At 44.0% G+C, this 22,131-nt stretch overlaps 1 protein-coding gene across 1 annotated transcript in view; it reads left to right on the top strand.

Annotated features, from left to right (window-relative positions):
• The first annotated feature begins 313 nt into the window (after positions 1 to 313).
• Positions 314 to 22,131, top strand: part of TRIM71 (tripartite motif containing 71) — a 93,661-nt gene continuing 71,843 nt past the window's right edge. The window contains exon 1 of the mRNA XM_073333350.2: positions 314 to 1,781. Within this exon, the coding sequence (XP_073189451.1) occupies positions 921 to 1,781 (861 nt within the window). The 5' untranslated portion in view covers positions 314 to 920. The remainder of the gene's footprint in view (positions 1,782 to 22,131) is intronic.

A 22,131-nucleotide genomic window follows, 5' to 3' on the forward strand; every position in this document is an offset into this window, starting at 1 on the left:
GGGGCGTGCGGGCAGCGACTCGGAGCGATCCAGGGCTGGGGAGAACGCGCTTAGTGGGGCCGCGGAGCATCGAAGCGATCTCGCTGCAGTGTTGGGTGCCTCTCTTTATTGCATCCCGCCAGCCTGAGTGTCTCCCGGGGCGGGGGGGTCCGGCACCAACACCGCCCTCCATCCCCATCCCCCAGTCATGCGGTGGTGGAGCAGGCGTCGGCGGGGGAGGACTGGAGCCGGAGGAGTCTGCTTGTCCACTGTGTTTCAGTGTCTCTGCCTCTCCTAGAGCTGGACTGAGCCGCAAAAGGGGGAAAACCGAAACAAAATATTTCTCTCCTTCCTCTTCCCCCCCCCCAACGAGAGGAGCTAAATTGTAAGCCCTTTGCCTCGCCGCCCAGCAGCCCCTCAGGGTCGGGGGGGGCTTGCCCCGCAGACCCCCCGACGCTATTCTCCCGCTGCTGCGGAAATCGGAGCCGAACCTCCCGCAGCGCCCGGTCCAGTTCACACTGGATTGGGGGGGAGGGAGATTACAGGAGTGGCGCCCATGCACTTGAAGAAGAACATAGTCACCAACCACGTTGTCGAACTGCCCATCCCGGGGGAAACAGGCAGAGACTCGCAGAGACTCTGTGTCAGCCAGTGACTAGTTTTGGGGAATCGATACAATTTGTCCAATGCGAACCGGGATTGGAAGCTAAGTACGGGTAGGGAAGGCGGACTCCACTGGCAAGCAGCGAACGGGACAACCGCACCCAGCGCCCCCCACCTTCCCCGGGGGCGAGGCGCTCCGAGGACCCGGCTTCCTGCAGACACCGACTAATAATCGATGCCAGGCGATTTGCAACCCGGCTCGTCCATGAGTCCCTGCTGCTGAGGCGCTTGCACCCCGCGGCTCGTGCCCCCGCCCCCGGCAGCCAGGCCGCTTGCAAATGGCTTCGTTTCCCGAGGCGGACTTCCAGCTATGCCCGCTGTGCAAGGAGATGTGCGGCTCGCCGGCTCCCATCTCCTCCAACTCCTCCACCTCCTCCTCCTCCTCGCAGACCTCCAACTCCTCCTCGGCGGGCGGCTCGTCCTGCGCCCCGTCCCGCCGCCTGCACGTCCTGCCCTGCCTGCACGCCTTCTGCCGCCAGTGCCTGGAGGCGCAGCGCCAGCACCCGGGCGCGGGGGACGCGCTCAAGCTGCGCTGCCCCATCTGCGACCAGAAGGTGGTGATCTCGGAGCCCTCGGGCATGGACGCGCTGCCCTCCTCCAACTTCCTCCTCAGCAACCTGCTGGACGTGGTGGTGGTGGCGGCCGCCGCCGCCGAGGAGCAGAAGAACAACGGCCGGGGGGGAGGCGGCGGCGGCAACAACCGGCACCACCACCCCCGGCAGCAGCAGCAGCAGCACCGCCCGGCCGGCAGCGGCTCCTCAGCCGCCGCCTCTGCGGCCGCCCCGTCCCCGTCCGCCTCCGGCGGGGGCGGCTCGTCCTCGCTGCTGCTCCGGCGGCCGCACAGCCGGCAGGGCGAGCCCCGCTGCAGCTCCTGCGACGAGGGCAACGCGGCCAGCTCCCGCTGCCTGGACTGCCAGGAGCACCTGTGCGACAACTGCGTGCGGGCGCACCAGCGCGTCCGCCTCACCAAGGACCACTTCATCGAGCGCTTCGGCGGGGCGCCCGGCGCCGCCGCCGCCGCCGCCCCCGGGCCGGCCGCCCCGCTCGCCCTGGGCCAGCCGTACCCCGCCACGCCCTACAGCATCCTCGCCTCCGTCTTCCCGGACCGGGCCAGCTACTGCCAGCACCACGACGACGAGGTGAGCAACCCGCCCGCGCCAGTTCCGCCCCCCGGCGTCGGCCGGCCGGGATTTCACTCCCCTCGGGGCTGCCCCTTCCCGCGCGCCCCGTCCCCCACCTCCCTCCGCTCCCGGAGCTGTCCGCGCTCCCCCGCCTGAGAAGCCTCCCCCCGGGCTGACGCCCGCTCGCCCTTCTGCCTCGGGCCCCTTCTCCCAGCTCTTCCCGTCGGGTGCCATGGAGTCCCTTCGCCCTTCTGGGGCTCCAGGCTGGCGGCGGCTACTCTGCCCGTGCCTGGATTCTGTTCGCACCAGCCGGCGGCTCCTCTTGAGTCCTCTCCCTTCGGCTAGCGATCGCTGATAGCCCTGGGAAACCGAGTCGGAAATATTCGAGGGGGTGGGAGGGAGCTGGTTAGCGTGTCTTAATGTTCCTGTCAGAAACAGAAGTGTAACATCAGAGTGTCTTTTGTGTAACGCTGGCTGTGGTAACCTGGGAGAGGATATTTGCGTTCAGAACAAGCACTTCCGAATGGGCCTGAAAGCCGGATAAGCTTTTAAAAGTTCTTTCCCAGAAACCGGTTTAGTGGTTGGCAGGGAGAATGTGCTGGTTTGCTTCAGACTGTCCTGTTTGGGAGGCTTCCCATCTCAACTGCACTCTCCTGCCTTAATCAAAGGGGGGAGGGAGGGAGGAAGAGAGGAGTTCTAAACCTTTTTCCACTTCCATTTCGTTTCAGTTGGAAATTGTTTCTTGTCCCCATGAATGTGGTTTCTTTTTTTTCTTGATTGTTTAAGAGCACTAATCTATAAACTTACTGTTTCATTGGCTCTGCACTGCTAGAAGACCCACCAGTGTTCTTAACAGTTCACTTGGTATTGTAAATATAAATATTTCAGAGGAAGAAGTATTGACTTCAGAGATCTAACACCTATTTTTGCTAACCAAAAAGTACTGTAGGTGAAAAATTGTCATTGGGTTTCATTGCTTACTTCAAAAGATGGTTGTGCATTTTTTAAATTCTTGTTTTTCTGTGGTGGAGAAATTAGTACACCTAGACAAAGAGTATGATTGTGAATCTGCCTTCTGGTCAGACCTGTGAGATAGGGAATGTGTATAGCTTTTGTGTGTGTGTGTGTGTGTGTGTGTGTGTGTGTTAAATATGCATATGTAGCCCTGTCTGTCCCAGGATATTAGAGACACAAGGTGAGTGAGAGTGTTTTATTGGGCCAACTTCTGTTGGTCTCTCTCACCCACCTTGTCTCATTTACTTTTTTGTGGAGGAGAGGGGTCGTTGTGGGGGGAGGGATGTATGCTTTCCACAGCACAAACTATACTTTTATAGACTTAAATAGTTTGGGTAACGGATTTCCCCTAAAACTTGAATGCACATATAGTGAAATTAGAAACAGTCTTAAAGAGTCCCTGAATCTCAAGTTTATAGCTGATCAAAATTTTGGAATACATGGTAAACTGGCTTGAGGGGATGGGGAATCGTTATATACTTTTTTCAAAAGTTTAAAAACCAAATAACATGTAGAACTGTATTTTTAAAGATTTGAAGAGGTTTGTTGGAATGCAGAGAACAATTACAAAAAGAAAAGGAGGACTTGTGGCACCTTAGAGACTAACCAATTTATTTGAGCATAAGCTTTCGTGAGCTACAGCTCACTTCATCGGATGCAATGTGAGCTGTAGCTCACGAAAGCTTATGCTCAAATAAATTTGTTAGTCTCTAAGGTGCCACAAGTCCTCCTTTTCTTTTTGTGAATACAGACTATTCTGAAACCAGAGAATATTTAGATAGTCAAGTTTACTGTACTTAAGTCCTGACAGTAAGGAATCTTACTTCTGGAGTTAAGTATTCATTTTGATGGTGTTAACAGTAAAGAGGACAGACTTGTCTACAAGATATTGGTAGCATTAGCAATGCTCTGAATACTCCATTGTAGAAGTAGAAAACCATTAAAAGGTGTTGGAAGAAGACAATATGATGTAGCGGGAAAAATAAACTTTCAAAGGAAGTAATCAGTTTTGGCAAATGTGTTCATACTTGTCTACATACTCCTGGTTAAGATTATAGCTATATATTTGTATTACAAAGGAGTTTTGATATTACCAAACTATTTTTTTTAAAATAATATAGTTATTTTTGACTATAGTTTCTTAAAGACGTTAGTTGTGAAGACACACATTTTTCAACATATAGCTGAAATGTCTGTCTGTCCTAAAATAGTGACAATGTGTCAGTTTGGACTGACTTAACTTAAAATTGGAAAATGGCACTCCTCTCTTTCCCTTTCCTCTTTAGAGCTTAGCATGATGCCTCAGTGGAATTTTCCATTAACTTCATTGTTCAGGATGATTTACTCCCTTCTAGTTATTTTTTTTGTTGATTCTGTACTACTTTTGGAGATAAGATCCCTGCCTGAAGACTGAATGAGTGCAGAAAAATTCCATGGACGCTGCTGAATAAATATCTTTTCAATTGGTTGAAAAACTGGATGCATTAGGAAGTGTTAGTTCTATTTTGTAGCGACAACTAGGCTACTAGAGTTTTATGCCAATGTAATTCTGATTGATTTGTTTTCTAGTTCAGCTTTTTGATAAGGTTGTTAGAGGAGCAAAGAACAGAATATTTAAATTTAATAGAATGAGTGTTTTAGAAAGGCATGTTCTGGAGAAGGGGGAGGGACAATGAGCGGAAATGCAAAAATCTCCTCATTAGCACTTGGACCTCCTGTAGTGCTTGCAAAATTCCTCTGTCTACTAGTGGATGTCCTAAATAACAAATGTAACTATCAGTGTAAAATCCAGAATGGGGTAGACGATTACCCTTTGAAACAATACTTGTTCAGCATGAAGGGCCAGATATTTTTAAAGGAAGGAAATTTGGCCCATAGTGCTTTAGTTTAGAACAGACTTATTGGATGTCTGGTGATAACTGTAGTGAAATTCATTCACTCTTTTAAGTGTTCTTAAAGTTCTTTGTCACAATTTCCTACCAAAGCACAACCACATGCAGTAAGACTATGACAAGAGTGGTGTTACAGTTTTCAAAGTGTGTGCTCCGTACTCTCCAGCAACCAGCTAAGGGCAGTTCAGGAGCTGGAGCTCCCACTTAATACAGGTTAAATTCCAAGGGAGGAGTAAGCCATCTTACATTCTTCTTCTTTTTATTTTAGATGTATGTGTTTTCTACATAACAACGTTTTCTGGGGTACTTTTTAAAGTTTATTACATGAGCAATGGAGCTCCTCCTGTGATGGTCATCCTCTTCTATAAAACTTCACTCTGACTTCTTTGTAAAATGGCAAATGTTTCATTTACATTACAGCTTCAAATATAGAAATATAGATCTATGAAATTTAGTAATATATTTGTAGCATTTCATTATTGAAGTACTAATTGATGGCCACGTAGTGGTGGTGGTATATTAACTGATGTACATCTGGTGTCTGATAAATGAATAATAAGTACTTTGAAAATACTAAGACCATCCTCTGGAAGAAACCTCCTAATTGTTCTACAGAAACATAACTGACCAAGAAGTAAAGATCTGTGGTAGCAAAACTATACTGCATGGGGAAGAGTGGATGAGAAATGGTGAGAATTGTCATCTTGTTAACAAAATGCATTGTTAAATGAGGGGTTTTTACTTTTAGGAGCCTCTAATGGAAAAACAGCCTTCCCTGAGCCACTATTTAAACACTCCACTAAAAAGAAAATATTCATTCAAATAGCTAATAATGTAACTAACAAAAGCCAAGAAACTCCAAAGGAAGGCTGGAGTGGCAGCTTCAGCTTGGAATCTTCTTGCTCTAACAGTAGTTTAAAACATAAGTACATGTGCATTAATGTTAGGAGAGGATAGAGGTGAGTGTTATGGATAGTTAGTTGTTCACAGCTTCAGAATTGAAGTACCCAGGTTCCTTGGGACTGGAAGTTAAAGTTACAACAGGATCAACATAGTCATTCAGCCTTTTACTGTAGATACATGAAGTTTCTTGTAGTCTGTTTGGGAGGGTCTCTTTAGATAAGTTGGGTTTTGTTCTGCTGTATACTGTTGATGCTCAGACTACACAGCTGTGTTGCATACTATGACTATTTCTATACAAAGTTATTGATCGGGCGCTACCAAATTTATGGCCATGAAAAACACATCATGGACTGTGAAATCTGGTCTTGTGTGTTTTTACCATATGCTATACAGATTTCAAGGTGGAGTCCAGTGTTTCTCAAATTGGGGGACCTGCCCCAAAAGGGCATTGCAAGGTTACTTTGGGGTGGGTGGGAAAGGAAGGGGTGTCGTGGTATTGCAAGGCAGTTGGGCAGTGGCTGCTGACTGAGGGCCCAGCACTGCAGGCAGTAGCATAAAAGTAAGGGTGGCAATACTGTATCATGCCATTCTTAGGCCTGGTCTACCCTTTTTTTGCAGTGGGGGGGAATCGGCCTAAGATACGTTGACTTCAGCTATGCTATTCTCGTAGCTGAAGTCAGCGTATCTTAGGTCAACTTACCTCGCATCCTCATGGCGCAGGGTCGACTGCCACCGCTCCCCCGTTGACTCCGCTTCCACCTCTTGCCACGGTGGAGTACAGGAGTCGAAGGCAGAGCGATCGGGGATTTATCGAGTCTACACTAGATGCGATAAATTGATCCCCGATAGATCGATCACTACCCGCCAATTTGGCGGGTAGCGTAGCCGTACCCTTACTTATGTGCTGCTGCTGGCAGTAGTGCTGCCTTCAGAGCTGGACTCCCGGCCAGCAACCACTGCTCCAGTGCAGAAGTAAGGGTAGCAGTACCAGCCTCCCCCTACAATATCCTTGTGACCCCCACACAACTCCTTTTTGGGTCAGGAGTTACAACACTGAAATTTCAGGTTTAAATAGCTGAAATCGTGAAATTTATTATTTTAAAAATCCTATGATCGTGAAATTGACCAAAATGGACCCTGAATTTGGTAGTGCTCTAGTTATTGACAATTCAGTGAGACTTTATGGCAACACTGAAAATTGCATAGAGCCCCATTTTCTTTAATGTTTTAATATGATAATGTTGCACTTAAGAAAAATGAAGCAAACTGGGCTTTAATCTTGTTTATGTAGACTATTTCTGTTCAGGACTAAGGGCTTGTCTAGATGGGAAGTTAAGCCAAATTAACTGCAGATGTGAATTTAAAGTGCATCAAATCCCTGTGTGGATGCCTTCTTTCAAAAGTAAAGTGGCCTTTGTGAATTAAGCTAAACAAGTGAACTAAAACCACTTTCTCTCACAATAAAGTGTTCATGTAGGGGTTTAATGTGCTTTGCTCTGTAAAGTGCCTTGAGATTTGTGGCTGAAAGATGCTATGTAAAAACCTAATATTAAGCAAAATTTAGTGTCTGGGTTTGTTGACCATATCTACAATATGAAATTTGAAGAATTTCTTAGCAATAGTAGTTTTGAGCATTACTGTAATGGTAAATGCTGCACACAGATGCATCTTTATTAAACATGGCTCTACTCCAAGAACTAACTTTTAAAAAGGCATTGTGGGATTCAGAGTTTGGGTCCCAATGATAACTGTATCAAGTGAGCCCAGCTGATATTCCTTAGTTCGCCTGGTATTTAAGTGATCTTTTAATTTTTCTTTCACATAATTGACAGTTGTTAAAGTTCTGCACCTCAGATGAGGATCTTGGTTATGTTTGAGCTCTCCGTTGTCTCCTAGGATTTGCAGAGGGCTAGCTAACTGTCACTTAAACAATTCTCATGAAACACAGAATGAAATGGTAACCACATCTCCCTCTTAAAGGGTGTCTACACCAGGGTTTTTTTTTCATGCACAAAATTTTCAATCCCTGCTACCACCAATTCAGTTGTGTTGCTGGTAATGATAGGCGCGTTAGTGTAGACAGAATATCATCAATTGCCAGGAGCCATCTACATTAGTGTCCCCATTATTACTGACTTTGTTGCTGTCACTGGCTCAGCTCCATTTGAAAATGGGACCAGGGGGCAGGGGGAGAGATGGGGAAGCCTAGTTTAGTCAAGGTCTTTGCAATGTTGACTCTTCGATGATCAGAGGTGCCTTAAGCAATAAAACAAATTTAGCAATATGATTCTGATAAAAGAAAAATGGATTTTTTGAGTAAGATCCTATTTTAAATTTGAAGTTGAACACTTTACTTTCTGTAGTCTAACAATCATGGTTTTTTTTTATTTTAAGACTTTCTCTTCCTAGACTTTTCTACATAGGAAGTTACTCCAAATTTACTAAAGATGTGACTTTTAAGCGCATTTAAACTCCTGTGTGAACACTTTCTTTCAGAAGAAAGTTATTTTAGTTCACTTCAGCATAATTCACAAAGGCCACCTTACTTTTGAATGAAGGCATCCACACAAGTGTTTTGTTGTTTTTTAAATTCACACCTGGAGTTAATTTGGCTTGTCTTCCTGTGTAGACATGCCCTTAGTCCTGAACAGAAATAGTCTATATAACACGATTATAGTCCACTAGGGGTGAATTGTTTTTGTTGCTCAATACGTACTTTAATTTAGAAGAGTATTAAACCAGGACACTATGTAGCCTATTCTCTGTCCTCCCAGTGCACATGTTTAGAGCAGTGCAAACCCTTTTCATTTTAGGAGTGTAGAAGTAAATATCTTCAGCCATCTAGCTTTTGTAACAATGCACAAATTTTACTTGTTTGATGCAAAATAGTGCTCTGATATTACAGTGAAAGAATCCTCTGTTTCTGAGGATTATATGGATATGTATTGGACTGGTGTATTGCTTGCTGATTCTTCCAGAAGTTTCTCTGGTCCCGAACTTTTCATATCTAACATACAGTGACTTCAAATGTATCTTGTGTTTTAAACATCAGAGGGGTAGCTGTGTTAGTCTGTATCCACAAAAACAACAAGGAGTCTGGTGGCACCTTAAAGACTAACAGATTTATTTGGGCATAAGGTTTCATGGGTAAAAAACCCACTTCTTCAGATGCATGCTCCTCATTGTTTTTGTTTTAAACATGTAGTTTTTCCTCTTTTATGCTTCATCACACAGAGATTCTTACTTTTTACTAATAGTGTTTTTTGGTGTTTAACGTGACCAGTTTGCATTCCTTGTTATGGTAGCAAGCACCATACAATCTTTGCCCAAACATTCCTACAGCATTTTTGGCTAAACAAACTAGAAATCTTATTATTCTGGTGTCAGTAAATTCTGACATCACTACTTTATTTGCCTAATTAAGCATGACTTCAGACAGTTTCCACTGAAACAAAACTTGAAGAAACTCAAAGTCCCTGAAACTGTTTAGATAAGTGCTTTTTTGTGTGTTGGTGGTTGTGTGTTTTTTGTTTTTCTTTAATTAAAAAAAAAAGCCTAGTCTGTCTCTTTTTTAGAAGTTGGCAACACTGGCTAGAAATTATATGCAGACTAAACTATAAATTGCTGAGTATGTAATAGATTACACGAAAAACACAGTGAAGACATGCATATTGTGTGCATGTACAAGCTGCTCGTTGGTGTATATTGAAATTTTGCTTCTCTGGCAATACTGAAATTATGCAGATCTCAAGAGATCAAAAATCATGAGTCAGACCCCCAAAATCATGCTTTTATTTTCTTTTGTTAAAATTATATTGTGGGCTTTTTAGTCTCTTGAATTTTTTAAAAATTCTGTTGGGTGTATGCGAGAGAGTTAGTGTTGCTCTTCTCACAAGTGTATTGGGAAAGGTGATTTTTTGGCCCTGCTAAAGGAGCTCTCACCCCCATTGCCTGCCCAGCAATTAATCCTGTCCCCCATTCTTTCTCAGTTCAGTCCCCAGCCTGATCACTGCTCCTCTTAAGGGTTCTTCGGGTGCAGAAGGGGAGGAGGAGGAGGCGGCACTGTCCTGTTCACATCCCTCCAAGGAGGGGAAGAGGGAGTGGAGCTCTGCTGAGCTGCTGGTTTGTTCTCCCAAGGGGAAGCAAAGGGGAGAGACTGCCAGCTTCCAGCAGGGCTGAATTTCGCATGGGGTTGGAGCTTCTCTTGTCATGGGGAGACCAACTCCTGCACTCTCAGAAATCCTGTTGCTTGTGATGGCTAGCAGTACATATCCTATGCTAGATGGACAATGCCAGGTTACATCATAACTGATGCGTACATGGGTAAGATTTAAGGGGTCATCTACTGTCTGGGCCTCAGTGTGCCATGACTGTTTTTAACACAATAATTATTTAGAATCTTTGTTTTAAAAAATCTCCAATGTATTTGTAAAACGTCTTTTAAATATTTTGATCAGTTATACAATGACAATAAAATAAAATTAATGTATTCTGATTTAAACAATCATAACTGCAAGTAGCTAGGTGTAATTTGTTTCCCTGGGCTCTTCCACGCCTCCCTTTCTCCTGCTACCATGACCCTCTGCTCCTTTCATAGGGATGAAAGCAGGGCAGTGGCAAGGACAGGTCTGGTCCTCCAGAGGGTCTCTTGCCCACAGCTCGGCACCCCTGTTTTCAAACCAACTCTGAAAATCAGTGGAACAAAGGAGATTTTTGCATTTTCTCAAGAGCTGCTGCTACGGGCTCCAAAACTGTGTGACTCACAGTTAATTTGCAAGGAGTTGGCAACAGTAATATCAACACTGAGAACTCCTGTCTGCTTCAGTACTATTTAACATTAAAACCTGTGAGTTCAAATGCCTTTACAATTGTTTTTCTTCTCTTCAAAAGAGAAATGAAGAGGTGTCAGAACTGTGGATTTTGTGGGGGGTAGGGGTGTGTTTTTTTTGGTTTTTTTTTGGCTGTAGCAGTTAGATCTTGTATTGCATTACAGTTTTCCTTTCTAAAGGCTGATTGATATTATATATATCAAACTAGAAAATTCAAATGTACCTGCATCTGCTACATTAACAGCTTAATGCCTTTTTAAACTTATGCTAGCTGGTTGTCATGTAACTTGGGCTCCCCCTAGGACATACTACAACCAGCTAGCTTATGTTAAACTATGCCTATACTAGGTGCTAAGTTGTTTCAAATTTTACTTGAGTTAAAATAAATTTAAAAAACACTTTTTTCCTAGCCTACATAATGTCAAGAGTATATGATATTCAAATGGCTTTCTATGTTGCTGTTATGTAGGCCTGGCAATATTATATATATATATTTATTATTTGATGGATAATAGAGGCTTCTTATTAAGCAATTTTTAAAACATTTTTCTTAAATTCACAGTTGCAGGAAATTATGCAGGGGACAGACAATTTAATGATAGACATTGAGATTCCAAAACTTAAAACTTCATACATCATAATGCAAATTGTCCACATGACAAAATATACAAAGTAAATATCCTAAACTCAACAAATCATACCTATTTTACGATTAATTCACTAGTCCATTTCTAACCAGCCTAATTCAAAAGTCTACATCACTGGATTTTGACTAAGTTCTGAAGCAGCGTTTTTCTTACTTTGCCTAAATTTCTGTTTTATTATTGTTGGAAGGTTGTTGTTGTCAGTTTGTGTGTACAGTGAGATTGATGTGTACCAATTAAAAAAATATGTAATCCTTCCAAGCCTACTGTTACTGCTTTTCTACCAGATCCATTGCTTATCTCTTTTCAAATACAGTGCCCACACATGCTGATGAACTGCAGGAACTGTTACAGGGTTTTTCCCCCCTGCTCTTGAATGTGCAAAGTTTTAGGATTTTTGACTAGGATGACTGGCTAATGCAAGTAGACTTTTACCCCTTTTATGTTTAGTTTTTTACTATCTAACATTATGCAGGTTAATTATAGCTACAAAGCTTCACATTCTCCCCCCTCCCCCAAAAGTAGCTTTAAAATTCCTGAAAATAAATATTTATTTAAAAAAAAAAAAGACAGAACACTCCATCACCCTAGGAATCTTTAGAATATGCTGCACTAGAGAACCATTTGTTTGGTGCTGTAAAGTAAATTATGACTACATAATACAACCTACTATCATGTCAAGGAACCTACTAACATTGTTTTCGTACAATATGATTCTGTTTAGTAGTATGGATGGATTATGAGTAGCCACTGGACTAGTCAGTATTGGTCTGTCATGGGACAAGCTTAATATTTTTGTGATCTTGACCCATGTCATGTCAGGTAACTGGGTGCAGGGTGTTAAGATAAAGATTTTCTAGCACTTCTGTGTTGCAACTTTTACATGGTACTGGAAGTAAACTATATGCTTGCAAATAATCGAGCAAATGAAACCACCTGAATCCCTCACTGTGGAAGGGAACTTGTTAGAACTATTCTATATTGACTTTTAATATGCTCATTGATAGGGCCCTACCAAATTCACGGCCATGAAAAACGTGTCCCGGATCGTGAATCTGGTCGTTTGTGTGCTTTAACACTATACTATACAGATTTAATAGGGGAGACCAGCGTTTCTTAAATTGGTGGTCCTGACCCAAAAGGGAGTTGCAGGGGCGTTGCAAAGTTACTTTAGGGGGATCACGGTATTGTGACCTTTGCTTCTGCACTGCCTTCAGAGCTGGGTGGCTGGAGAGTGGCGGCTGTTGGCCGGGTCCCCAGCCTTGAAGGCAGTGCCATGCCAGCAGCAGTGCAGAAGTAAGGGTGGCAACACCATACAATACCGTCCTTACTTCTGTGCTGCTGCTGGTACTGCATTCAGAGCTGGGCTCCCGACCAGCAGCTGCCTCTCTCCGGTTGCCTAGCTCTGAATGCAGCGCCACTTCCAGCAGCAGTGCAGAAGTAAGCGTAGTAGTACCGCAACACACCCCTACCCCTCTTTACAATAACCTAGCAAACCCTGCCACAACAACTTTTTGGGTCAGGCTCCCTACAACTACAGCACCATGAAATTTCAGATTTAAATATCTGAAATAATGACAAGGAGTTCTTGTGGCACCTTAGAGACTAACAAATTTATTTGAGCATCATAAATTGGTTAGTCTCTAAGGTGCCACAAGTCCTCCTTTTCTTTTTGCAAATACAGACTAACATGGCTGCTACTCTGAAACCTGAAATAATGACATTTACTAATTTTAAAATCCTATGACCATTAAATTGACCAAAGTGGACCATGAATATGGTAGAGCCCTACTCATCACTGTAGCCTCTGAGCTTCCAGTAGTGAATTAAGGAACATGACTCTACATTTGTCGTGTGTATGTGTTCTCTCATCATCTCCCCAGAGGGGAAAGCATGTGCAGTGGAGTGTCTTGTTGGATAGGTGGGGTTGCTTCCTTTTCCCCCAAGGCCAGTGCTTCCAAGCATTTCTGAAGAGCAAATGTTACTGCAGAGAAATTAGAGCAGAATCAAGGATGTCACTCGGGAATGGCACAGCTTTTTACAAGAAACTGTCTGGCAAGTTAGATCATTGAGCCTTATGCTACAGATCTATGTAATCGAGCTAAGTTGTGGGAGTAGATGAACAAAGTGGAAGCTAAATTATTCGTTACAATGGATAACCGGGCCAAAATTTAAACCACAAATGGATGCGACCCCGATGCAACTCAAGAGAGCGATGGGCATTGTAGTGCTGATAAAAATTGTGCCTCTCAAATTAGAGCGTTGGCAAGCAATGAAAACTGAAGTGCACCTAACTTAAAAAATACCAAAGCACAAAGACTGAATACAAAGGCAAACAAATAGAAGATACCAGATTTGTTGACACATTTATTGGAAACAAACTGCAACATGACAAAAGCGCAAGGGGTTTGGCGTCACAAATGCAATTAAAAACAACGTCTCTGAGACTGTAAACCCTTGGGAGGCCATGTAACATAAACCGTTGAGTAGAGGCAGAGAAGTTCTGTTGGAGCTAGGCATGGATGCTGCCCCTGATAGTAAGGAATCAGTCTGAAAACAGCAGTAACTACAAGAAACAATGCAAAATAACTACTGAACCATGAGAGCCTTGAAACTGCCTTAGTCCAAGGTTGGCACCAATCTAATTTTAAATAGGAATGATTACAAGTGTCCTAATACTTGACTATTTTTGCTTTCCTTTGTAGTAAGTGTTTGCCTATGTGACAGAGCCATTGAAATTCAAAGGTGGTGGCTATTGACAAACCTTCACTAAGAAGCAGCACAATGTATCTCCTTTGTTAGACCTTCAGATCATCTATTCTAATCTCCATCTTATATGTCCCTATGTGGATTTATGTGAGTTGGCCATATTTAGTTTGTGGTGGCTTTTCTTTTTCCTGACTCATTAGCTACTGGTTTCCTTTTCAGGGACTATACAGAGATTCTTAGGGTATTTCTACACTGCAGTTAGACACCTGCAGCTGGCCCTTGCCAGCTGACTGAGGCTTGTGGAAGTTGGGTTCTTTAATTGCAGTGTAGACTTCTGGGTTCAGGCTGGAGCCCAGGTTCTAGAAAATTGCAAACTGGGAGGGTCCCTGAGCTCGGGCTGCAGCCTGAGACCCGAAGCCTACAGTGTAAACAGGCAGCCTGAGTCAGCTGGTATGGGCCAGCCACAGGGTTATGTGTGGTTTGTTTTGTTTTGTTTTTTTTTATTGCAGTGTAGAATACCCTCAGTGTAGAGAGGTGCTGATGAATGGCTGCAGGCAAGCTCATTTGCTTGGGGAAGGCTTCACACAGGTCTCATAGGTGCTAATTGTCATTATCTACGAAAATGAGCAAAATTTCATCTTCAAACTGTATCCATTACAGGGCTTACTATAGTAGTGAGACCAACCATACCAAACAGCAGGATGTAGTGACCAAGTTAGATTTTTCAAAGGTATTTAGGTGCTGTCAAGGTTCCTTCCCCCCCACTCTGAACTCTAGGGTACAGATGTGGGGACCTGCATGAAAACCCGCTTAAAGCTTATTTTTACCAGCTTAGGTTAAAACTTCCCCAAGGTACAAACTATTTTACCTTTTGACCTTGGACTTCATCGCTGCCACCACCAAGCATCTAACAAATATATAATGGGGGAAGAGCCAACTTGGAAACCTCTTTCCCCCCCCAAAATCCTCCCAAAGCCTTCACCCCCTTTCCTGGGGAAGGCTTGATAAAAATCCTCACCAATTTGCATAGGTTAACACAAACCCAAATCCTTGGATCTTAAGAACAATGAAAAAGCAATCAGATTCTTAAAAGAAGAATTTTAATTGAAGAAAAAGTAAAAGAATCACCTCTGTAAAAATCAGGATGGTAAATACCTTACAGGATAATCAGATTCAAAACATAGAGAATCCCTCTAGGCAAAACCTTAAGTTACGAAAAGACACAAAAACAGGAATATATATTCCATTCAGCACAACTTATTTTATCAGCCATTTAAACAAAACAGAATCTAATGCATATCTAACTAGATTGCTTATTAGCCCTTTACAGAAGTTCTGACCTGCATTCCTGCTCTGGTCCTGGCAAAAGCAACACTGACAGAGACAGCCTTTGTTTCTCCCCTCCCTCCAGCTTTGAAAGTATCTTGTCTGCTCATTGGTCATTTTGGTCAGGTGGCAGCGAGGTTATCCTAGCTTCTTAACCCTTTACAGGTGAAAGGATTTTTCCTCTGGCCAGGAGGGATTTAAAGGTGTTTACCCTTCCCTTTATATTTATGACAGGTGCCTAAAGATATGGATAAGTGGGACTTTAAAAAGTGCCTAAAGCCAATGTGAGTTACACTTGTATGTGCTTCTGAAAATCCCATCTGCCTCTTTAGACACCTAAAATGCCTTTGAAAATCTGGTCATTTGTTCCCTGAATTGTAAGTAGTCTGAAACAAAATAGACTGCTTCAGAGAAAGTTCAGTCAGCAGAATATGTAAAAGAAGATGAGTCAAAAATTCTTGAATTGAGAATCTTTAGATGAGGCTTAACCAGGAAAAACTATTAATCTCACTGGAGAAGGAATTCATCTACCTTCCTTCCTTGTGGGCAGAGGTGACTTGAGATCTTTTGGAGGTTGAACTCCTAGTTCCCTATTCTAGCAATCATTGGCAACAATCGGCCACCCATCACGGTCTCTCATGGATTCTCTGTCAGTCTGAAAAAGATTAAGAACAATGGCTGTGTGTCTGATAAAATGCTTAGCAGTCAGATAATTCAGTGCTGATATTTTATATTGTCATCATTAGACTTCAGAGTTAAACTGAATGGGAGTAGGCTAAGACTAAAACAATATTCCAAGAGGTAATTTATAGACATGAGCAGATGGGATAGCAGCAGTCACAGTCTGAAAGTTATATTCTTGGGCTAGAAAGTTTAATTTTGTAAATGAGAGCTTCTGATGAGATAGATTCTGCTCACTGTTCTGTGGCAGGATAAGTATAAGGAACATAGACCCCGTTGTTCATCTTGATATGGGCCTTGTGGCATTGGCTGCATATTGGTGAGTTCAACATGTACAACCTAAATAATACTTAGTTTGCAGCGACATGCTGTACACAAGGGTTTGGACTGGTTCCAAAGACTCTTCTTTCATCATTGTGTCATGTCCATGATGGCCAGTGATGTGAGATGTGTCAGAGATTGCTCACAATATATACTGGTATTCTGACTTTATGTTCCTTGATGAAGCCCCACTTAAGAGCTGTATACCTTTTTGGGGTAAGAAAGGGGGAACCATATACGTGTGTGTGTATGTGTATATAATAAGCTTAATGTTGCCATCAAAATGAAAAATGTATTACACTTTGAACTAGGCTTAAACAATTAGACTAATGAATATCCTTGTTTTCATATCACAATTCTGTTCATTAATCATGCATGTGGCAGGGTAATTGCATACTGCATTGTATTAAATGGACCCTTCTGTTTGTTATAGTCTGTTTGATTTGGAGGTCATTCACGGTGTCAAAACTGCTTTCTAGCTTTATTTCATTACAAATGTGATTCCAGCTGTTGCTTCAAGCCCATACTTATACAGAGCAACACAGCTAGAACCAAGACCTAAGACATTAGTAAACAATAAATTTCTTGAGAACCTACATTTAGCTCTGGCATCTCCAAGTCAAATATAGTGACTCACAAAAAGCTTCATTTTGTAAAAACTAGTGTCAATGCTTAAATCTATGGTGTAATCCTGGGGTTCTCAAACAGGGGGTCGCAAGGTTATTACCTGGGGGATCGTGAGCTGTCAGCCTCCACCCCAAACCCCACTTTGCCTCCAGCATTTATAATGGTGTTAAATACATTAAAAAGTGTTTTTAATTTATTGGGGGGGGTCACACTCAAAGGCTTGCTGTGTGAAAGGGGTCACCAGTACAAAAGTTTGAGAACCACTGTTAGTTTGCTTTCTTCTGGACTGGCCTAATTTTCCTAGCCAGTTCTCCCCTGTTACATTTACTCATTGGGGAGCAAAGGGAGCAACTGCAGAACTAAGGCTGGGGGAATCCCTGCTAAACATGCAAAGTTGGAAGACAGGGTGGGGAAAAAAGATAAAGTGTAGGATTCGGACAGCAAACTGAAATTAACTGACCAATGTCTCTGAGCAAGAAAACATTTTTCTTGCTGCGATTGCTTATCTAAAATAAAACTTAAAGGTACCAAACTATAGTTTCCTTCCTCTCGTTCACCTCTTCTCCCCATCCCCCACATTGAAACCTAGTCCCGTAGGCCAGGAGAAGGGATTAAATGACTCAACTATACTGAAATTTTTGGACAAAGGAGCCACAGCTTCCATTTTTGTGTCAGCATTTTTTTTTTTTAATTTATTGGGGAAGCATATTTCTTTATGGGATCAGAAATCAGCAGAAAGTCTACTTGATCTTTACTGAGTACTTTAAGTTACTTCTGTGTCATCTCCTTGCATGAGCGAATGACTGGAAAGATTTGCTGAGTATATTAACCCCCCTGCCCCTTGTTTGTATTTACTGTACTTAAAAGCTTCAGTCATGGACCAGGTTTTAATTGCACTAGGCTGCATGTACACAAACCGTACATATTTCCTCTCGGACTTACCCCAGCTATCTGGCAGTAAATTCTTCCCTCCTCACCCCCAGTGTGCCCTACTAACACAGTGCCAGTGGCTTCCCCTGCAGCCCAAACACAAGACATCATCAGCCCAGACAGAGAACTCCAGGAGGGTCTGGAAGTCCTACTATGACCTATACTATGGGGTTAGGGATCAATGGTACCCTGCTGGGGTCAGTATCTGTTCCCTTATATACCTACCCCCTGGCCATTTGTGGGACCATGGAATCCATACATGTGGAACCCAGACTATGAGGACCCTGGGCACTGTCATCCAGAGATCACCTCCAAGGGAGGAGTCTCAGCCACCTGTTGCTTAACAGGAACAGTTGGTATTGTCCAATTCACTGACTGCATCTTCATTTTCGGGTGAGGCGGTGGCATCCGTCTCACTTCTCCCACAGATGATAGGCCAGGAACTCCTGAGGAGGGTTATAGGAAACCCTCCAGATCCCATTGGGAAAGGTTCAGGATCCTCCCACGGATAAGCTTCTAGACATTCTCCACACTCTGGCTCTTCTAAAGTGGTGCTCACAGTCAATGAGCCCATATGGGAGCTTGCTAAAGCTGTTTGGCACACATCAGCTACCTGTGCCCTGTCACTAAAGAGGGCTGAGAAGTACTCTGTGCCCTCCAAAGGGACTGAATTCTTGTTCTCTCACTCTAGCCTGAGCTACCTCATGGTCCAGGCTGTAATGGAATGACACAGGCTGTACCAGTCCAGGTCCGCTCCCTTGGTCCATGCGACAGTTGAAGATCTCCCCTTAGAGAGTAACAGCCTGTTTAGTGAAAAGACTGCGTAGCTTCACTCCCTCAAGGACTCCGATGCCATGCTCTGCTCCTTGGGAACATGCACCCTGGCACCTTGCAGGAAACATTCTAAGCTGCCACCTCGTAGGTATTGACCAGCCCCCAAGGATATGACAGACATCTCACACCATCACAATCTCCTCTTCAGACCCCAGGCACCTATCAAGAAGGCATTTTGACAGGGCACTTGAGCCATCAACCAGTCCTTGCACAACCAGTCTTCCCCCGTCACCTTTGGTGTCTGCTTGATCCGTTTTCTTCCAGTGTGGCAGCATATAACTTCAGATAGAGAGGTCTTGTACATTTATTTCAATCGGCTACACAATCAAATTCCTGTCTTCCCTTTCTCCAAAACTCCCTTGCCTGTCCCTCTTCAGGGACCCCACTCATGAGAGGATTCCCAAACAGGAGGTGGGCTCCCTAATACAGTTGTGAGCAATAGACCACATATAGCCTCAACACAGGTAGAAGGACCCTTAATTCAAATACATCCTAATCCCCAAAAGGAAGGGGGTCTGGAGACCTATCCTGGACCTAGCAGCTGGATATCTTCATCCATCATCAAGATTCAGGATGCTTACCCTGGCTGCTATAATCCCTTCCCTGAATGAAGGCAATTGGTATGCAGTCCTTGGTTTGGAGGATACTCGCCCAGTACACAGGAGATTCTTCTGTTTTATGATAGGCCTAGCGCCCTTCCAATACAGTGTTGCCCTTCAGCCTATCAACTGCCCCAAGCGTCTTGCCAAAGGTTCTTGCTCTGGTAGCGAAGCACCAGCTCTGACAATGCAAACCAATATTTCCTTAGATGACTGGCTCTTCAGGGGGTGGTCCTATCAGAAGTCTCCTCCTTTCTTGACCTGTTTCACTCCTTGGGACTCCAGATAAATCCAGAAAAGTCCACTTTAACCCAAGAGTTTTATAGAATTTATTTGGTGTGAATCTGTTCTCAATTGAGCCACGGCATACCAGCCTCAACAGATTCCTCCCCATGAGTGACCTCACTACTCAACTTGAACTCAGCCCTCAATGAGAGTTTGGTCCTACTGAGCCACATGGCCTAATGCACTGACCCCCTTTGCAAGGCACTGTCTCCAGTGCCTCTAGGCATGGCTGAGAAAGGTCTGGGCTCCAAGCAGAGACCCCTCTGGATAAACAGGTCTTATAACATCTGTCAATCATTCATCTGAGGGGAAATAAAGGACAATGTCTGCATAGGGGTTCCTTTTGTTCCTATTCCACCTATAAAGACTGTCATGACGGATGCCTCCTTACTGGGTTGGGGAGTGCACCTGGACAACCATACAGCTCAGGGTTCCTGGCTGCACAAGAGTTTGCACAGCAAGATTTCTGCCCTTCATCAGGTCCTCTCATGTCCAGGTAGTGTCAGACATTTCGACCACTGTTTGCTTGTTATAACCAGGATGGGTAGGGATGCAAAACCATGCTCTGAAGTGTCCCTAGCCTCTGTTTGTGGAAAACTGTGACTGGGTAACAGGGGATCATTTGATTACCTGTTCTGTTCATTCCCTCTGAAGCACCTGACATTGGCTACTGTCAGAAGACAGGATACTGGGCTAGATGGACCTTTTGGTCTGACCCAGTATGGCCGTTCTGATTATATAAACAAATAAGGGGCAGCAAGATCCACCCCTCTCTGCAGAGACGCAATGAAATTCTGTAATTCCATGTCCAGCATCAGAGAACCCTTTTCTGCAGTGAACTCCGTAACAGACCACCTCTGCAGACACTTTCATGAGGCGCTCAAATGAGAGCTCTGTTCTTGTGGTGGTCCAGCAGAATTTTTGGGCAGTGGGCATTACAATTATGGGACGTCTTTGCAACCCAGGGAAATAGGAAATGCCTGGCCTATTGCTCTTGGGACACCTTGGGCACAATTCCAGAGGAGATTTCTTCCTAGTGCAGTGGCCGGACTTGTCCATGTACGTCTTCCCTCCCACTCCCCTGCTACCTCGTATCCTTCAGAAGGTCAAGCAGGTCATGGTGCTATCAGGATTACTGCTTCCATGGTGGCAGAAGCAGTTCTGGTTCTTAACTATCCTCTAGATGGCTTCTTACCCATGCATACACTTACAGCCCTTTCTGAGGCTACTGTCCCAGAACGGAGGCAGAACAAACCACCCCAACCTGGTGTCCCTCCATCTGGTAGGCCTAGTTTTTTTTGGATGGGCAAAGGAATTGTCTTGTTCAGAGGAGGTTCAATCCATCTTCTCAATTGGGGGAAATACTCTACAAGGAAGTGCTATGCCTTGTGGAAGAGGTTCTCCCTATAGGCATCCGCAGCATCACTAACCTCCTATTCTAGAATGTCTTCTCTCCTTGAAGTCACTGGGCCTATCCATCAGGTCACTGCAGGTACATTTATCAGCTATTAATATTAATCCCTTTTATCTGCCAGTGGGAAAACTAGTCAGTTTTCACCCATTCCACAACTGTAAGGTTCTTAAAAGGCATCATCAGAACATTCTTGTTGGCATTACGCCTGTCTGGGACCTGAACCTGGTGCAGTTGACACTTATGACCCCTCCATTTGAGCCCTTGGCCTCCTGATCCCTTTTAAACAAACAAAACAACGATAAGCGTGTTTTTTAAGATCACCTTCCTAACCCCTATCACCAGGTGAGCTTGGGATCCTCGTGACAGACCTGGCTTACGTTTTCTTTCACAGAAAATCCTCATAGTAGTAGTGAAGACAGCAGCCTCCATTCCCTGGATGTATGCAGAGCTCTAGCCTTCTATCTGACCAGGACGAAGCCCTTCCAAAGATCTCTGAGGCGATTTATCTCTGTCGCTGAGAGAATGAAAGGGGAAGCAGTCTCTTCCCAAAGACTTTCAAAATGGATTTCTAACTACAGCCTCTTCTGCAATGAACTTAAGGAAGTCATTCTTCCCCACTGCCTCTTATGCCATTGGTTGGGAGCATAAGGATGCAAAAAGAGTGCAGGCATGGACCAACAACTGACACTGCTGTTGAAGAGTTTCCAGTCTCAAGTGTGTGCACACCCACAGTGAGCACCCGGGGGAATCATACAGCTCAAAGAACTCCAGTTAGTATGAAGTAAGTAAGTAACCTTCTCTTTTTGGAAACCGATTAGCAATTTTCCAGTTAATTGTGTAGCTGGCTGTGCTGTGGGTGTTAATGGTCTGATAGCAGCACCTATACTAGTTCTCGCTGGAGGAGGTAGAAGAAATGTCATGGTTACTTCTAAGGTATGGGTCCAAAAACCAGTTTTTAAAAAGTTTATTCAAATTATTACATTAAAAATGTAAGCCCTTTAGGCAAAAAATGGATGCACGACCCTTAAGGGTGGGGGCAGGGAAAGAAGAATACTACCTTTCTTAAATGAATTGAGGACTAAGAAAAGAGAATAATCCATATCTGATGTTCTTAGCACTTGCCTGACAGTGCTTCCTGCTGCCACTTGGCTAGACAACAGGAAGGCTGTTTTTTGCCTACTAAAGTGTTGCATAGTTTTCAGTTGGGAACATGAGTGAGAGAACTCACGTGTGTGTGGGGAGGGGGAGGAAGAAGGGGGTTGTTTGTTTTAAGTTCTTGCTGAACATGAGCAGTGTAGCTCTGAGTTACTATAGCAAGCCTTTGTGGATCTTTTTTTCCCTTTTTCTGAGCAAGTAAGGT

This window comes from Lepidochelys kempii, chromosome 2 (assembly GCF_965140285.1).
Source record: "Lepidochelys kempii isolate rLepKem1 chromosome 2, rLepKem1.hap1, whole genome shotgun sequence".
NCBI lineage: Eukaryota > Metazoa > Chordata > Testudines > Cheloniidae > Lepidochelys > Lepidochelys kempii.